General features: G+C 34.1%; 1 protein-coding gene across 1 annotated transcript; it reads left to right on the top strand.

Annotated features, from left to right (window-relative positions):
• Positions 1 to 379: 379 nt before the first annotated feature.
• On the top strand, positions 380 to 874 carry LOC141620140 (uncharacterized). Its single transcript, XM_074437086.1, has one exon. The coding sequence runs from the start codon at positions 380 to 382 to the stop codon at positions 872 to 874; it is 495 nt and encodes a 164-aa protein (XP_074293187.1).
• The last annotated feature ends 4,114 nt before the right edge of the window (positions 875 to 4,988 follow it).

Genomic DNA, 4,988 nt, shown 5'->3' with positions numbered 1-4,988 from the left:
AAATGTTTTGAAAACTATGGCGATCCATTCGGGGATGGTGAGCAGTTATTGAACAGGTATGAGATGGATGCGCATGAGATAGCTGGGTTGAGTCACCACGAGATGTCTAGAAGTCTTCCGCTTTGTTTTAAACATTTATTTACTTTAGTTGGTTTGACATTTTTGGGAAACAGTTGTATTTTCATTTGACAGTTTTGGTTTAGACATGTATCGCTTTAACTTCATTTAATATAGTACGTTTCGTTATTGTGTATTTGATATACATTGCCTCGGGTAACCGAGATGGTAGCATTCTCATACTTTAGGTGGTCCTGGTAAGGCACTTGGAGTATGGGGGTGTTACAAGGGTCACTTTGATCACACACCCTGCTTGGTGAGCATGGATACTGGGGGTAATACCAAAAATAGACCTTTCAAATATTTTAACATATGGAGTTCAGCTCCAGGGTTTCAAGATTGTATTAAAAATAGATGGAGACAGAGGATTGAAAGATCTAAGATGTTCAAGATAGTCACAAAATTGAAAGCTTTGAAACAAAATCTCAAAAATTTAAATACTATTTACTTTTCTGATGTTGAGAACAATGCAGATTTGGCCCAGACTCAGCTTATTAATGTCCAGCAGCTTTTAGTGAGTAGCCCTGGTAATGAGGAACTGATGAGGCAAGAATATGACTTGCTTCAAACCTCTAAACTGCTAAACCAGGCAAAATGGGATTTCCTCAAACAGAAAGCTAAGGCTCATTGGATCCAAGAAGGGGATTGTAACTCTGCTTACTTTCATGGGGTGATTAAAGCAAGAAGGAATAAAAAATCAATTCACCAAATCAGGGATCATAAGAATAATCTCTATACAGATGAAACAGGAATTTAGGTTGCCTTTCAGAATTATTATACAATGCTTTTGGGATCTAATGGTCACACTACTAGAGTCAATACTAATATTGTGCAGCAGGGGAACATATGCAATGACCAACATTGCCAAATTCTCATGGATACAAGAGCTGAGATGAAAGAGAGTATGTTCTCAATTCCTAATGATAAAGCTCCTGGTCCCAATGGATACTCAAGTAAGTTTTTTAAAGACTCTTGGAAAATCATAGGAGATGACATATGTGATGCAATTTTGGATTTTTTGACCCAGGCTCTCTTTTGAAACAACTGAATGCTACTACTGTCACACTTATACCTAAAGTGGATAGGCCTACTTCAGTGTTACAATTTAGACCCATTGCATGCTGTAATGTGATATACAAATGCATCTCTAAATTAATTTGTACAAGATTAGCTGTTGTTCTGCCTGAGATTATTGCTACTAATCAAGGAGGTTTCATAAAAGGGAGGAGCATCATGGAAAACATCCTTATCTGTCAAGATATAATCAGACTTTATGGAAGGGGAGCTGTTTCACCAAGATGTTTGTTCAAAATAGATTTTATCAAAAGGCTTATGATACTATTGAATGAAGATTTCTGGAACAAATGCTCATGGCCCTCAAGATTCCTAGTCAATTTAGAGGATGGATTATGCAATGTGTCACCACTGCCAATTATTCTTTAAATCTCAATGGAAGCATGTTTGGTTTTTTTAAAGGGCAAAGAGGACTAAGAAAGGGAGACCCATTATCACCTCTACTATTTACCATTTGCATGGACTATCTCTCTAGATTACTTGCTTACACAACTGCAAAATATGGTTTCAAGTACCACCCTTTATGCAAACCTCTGAAGCTCACCAACCTTATGTTTGCAGATGACCTACTTATTTTTTGTAAGGGAGATGCCCCCTTCATCATGACAATGCTAAGAACCTTTGCTCCCTTCTCTAATCCATCTGGCTTCAAGATGAGTCAGGATAAGTCAAATGCATATTTCAATGGTGTTAGGGCAAATTTGAAGTATGAGATCCTCCAAATTTCTGGATTCAGTGAGGGGACCCTACCTTTCAAGTATTTGGGGGTTCCTATCAAGACTATCAGACTAAATGCACAAGATTGCAGACCATTAATTGATAAAATTGTGAATAAAATCAGAGGTCTGGGTGCTAGGAAGCTCTCCTACGCAGGTAGACTAGTGCTAGTCAAGGCAGTGCTCAAGACATTCCATAATTATTGGACTGCCATGTTCATTCTCCCTACAGGGGTCATCTAGAGAATTGAAACTATTTGTAGGAATTTTCTATGGGATGGGGGAGTAGACTATATCAGAACTCCTCTGGTTTCATGGGATAAATGCTGCAAACCTAAACAAGAAGGGGGCTTGGGTTTAAAGAATGACCTCATATGGAATAAGGCTGCGGTTGGCAAGCGTGTGTGGTGGATTCATACTAAAACAGACCATTCTGGGTCAAATGGATCAACCATATATACTTTAAAGGCAGGTCCTGGCAGGAATACACTCCATCCACTGATTCTAGTTGGTACTGGAGGACAATCTGCCAAGTTAAAACTATGCTTATAGATGCCTATCTTCAGCAAGAATGAGTGGATCAGAAAGGGCAAGAATATACAGTTAGAAAGGGTTATGAATATCTCAGAACAAAGGCAGAAAGTATCAATTGGGTGAATCAGGTCTAGAATAAATGGTCACTTCTTAAACACAACATGCTCTCATGGATATATCATCATAACAGCTTGAACATGAATGAAAAATTAAAAAAGTTGGGGATTAGTCAGACGGATACCTGCTATATTTGTGAAAATGGACCTGAGAACAATGAACATCTTTTTTTCCAATGTGATTATAGCAAGATGATCCTGGAGATCGTAGGACGATGGGCTCGATTAAAGCTCCCATCCAGAGATATCTTGACTTGGAGACTGAACATGCAAAGCTCCTCTCTTCAACAGGATCTGACGAATGCTATCATTAACGCAACCATGTATCATATTTGGCACCAACGGAATCTGAGTAAGTTCGAACATCAATTACTCACCCCGGAAAAAGTAGCACATGAAATCATTGATGGCCTAAGAACTCGCTTGCGCGGAGAAACGAATAGCAAGATTGGGAAAGGAGATCGTTGCTGGCTAAATTCTTTGATTAACAGGAAGCCATGACTGATTTGGGGGAAGGAAGACGGAGAAGAGAAAGAATAGAGAGATGACGATTTGTTGGTAGGAAATAGGTCTATTTGTTTTTGTTGTCCATTTTATTGTTTCGAGGCCTCGGGCCGTGTTTTTGTAAGGGGACTAGCCCATTCTCCTTGGATGGGCTAAATCTCTTGTGTTGGGACGATTTTTTTTTTCGTGATTTATATCATTACTTACATTTCATCAAAAAATAAAATGGTATATATTTTATTTTAAAACATTGAAGTTAAACCTAAAAAAAATTAAATTTGAGAAAAATTGATTTATTTTTATTTATAATTAAAATATTAAAGGTCATATATAAATTATGTTATTTTTCTTTAATTATAATAATAAAATTGTAAAACAGGCCGCGCCAAGCGCGGAATACTACCTAGTATATATATAAAAGAGAGTTTTTTCGAACGATCTGAGAGCGTCCACGTCATCAAAAATTAATTTAGGAAAGTATCATAAATAATAATTTTTGATGTAAAATATAAAGTGGAGAATCTTTTAATTATTATAATATATATATTTCCTAAATTATATTCAAGTGATATTTCCAATTTTTATATCAAACACTTACATTTCACTTGGCAAAAAGTATCGTTAAAATTGTTATTAAAATAATATAATTAGCGTAGTGGTAAAAAATGCTATCATTAGAGTATAAATTTCATATTATTTGCACATATTAAAACTTCTTAGTATGTAAAATTGTGTAATTTTTAGTATTTTTGTCCCACATTGGAAAATAACGTAGGTGTGATGAATATACTACATATAAATAGTAGAATTATTCCACGTCGAAAGATTAGTATAAGGTGATGTGATCCTATGATTATAAATATGAGGCATATTTGGAACTTATGTATTCACCCAAAATTTTTTGAGTCTCATAAATATTGTTTTAAAGAGCTCTTAAGATTTTCTATCATGATCTACGATATGATATAAAAAATAAAGTGGAAATCGTTTGAAACTACCCGGGAAAGAGTTAAGAACATGAACAAGAAAATCAAAAAATACAAAACTAAAGGTTTTACTAATGGTAATCTCCTGACACAGTACAAAACTAAAGATTTTACTAATGTTGTCTTTTGAATGCAATAATAGAGCGTTAATGAGTCGTTATATGTACGATGTAGAGATCCCTATCTAATGATCGAGACTAAGTCGTTTTACCTTCAAAGAAAAATAATATGTATACAATAGTGGTTTCTTTAAGAAGAGACATGTACTTCTTGGTATGTTATATATTTCACATTGAAAAATAATGTAGGCATGATGAACATACTACGTCTAAATAATTAAATTATGTATCTCACATCGAAAGAATAGTATACGGTAGAGGGTAATTCTATAAATATAAATAGGACGCATCCTTGAAACTTAGGTATTAACCCAAAATTTTTTGATATAAAATATATGTACTATTTAGTATGTTATATGTCCCACATTGAAAAATAATGTAGGTGTGGTGAATATATTATGTATAAATAATAGAACTGTCCCATATATATACATTTCTATATTATATTAAAGTGATGTTTATAATTTTGATATAAAAACTTTAGATTTTATTTGACAAAAAATTATCGTATGAAAATTATATAATTAGATTGTGACAAAAAAATGCTATTATTAGAGTGTAGATTGTATTGTATTTTCTCATTATTAAATCGGTTTGATGTCAAAGTAGGTGCGAAAAAAATGGTGTACTTAGTATGTTATTTGTCCTATATTGAAAAGTAATGTAAGTGTAGTGAATATACTATGTATAAATATTAGAATTGTCCCACATCGGAAGATTACCATATGGCAGGATGATCTTATGATTATAAATAGAAGTCATAACCCAAAATCTTTTTATTCTCTTAAGTATTGTCAGAGAAAGCTCTTAAAAGAGTTTGTA

This window comes from Silene latifolia, chromosome X (assembly GCF_048544455.1).
Source record: "Silene latifolia isolate original U9 population chromosome X, ASM4854445v1, whole genome shotgun sequence".
Taxonomy (NCBI): domain Eukaryota; kingdom Viridiplantae; phylum Streptophyta; class Magnoliopsida; order Caryophyllales; family Caryophyllaceae; genus Silene; species Silene latifolia.
Note: the sequence above shows the minus strand (reverse complement) of the source record. Positions and strands in the feature narration are given on the sequence as shown.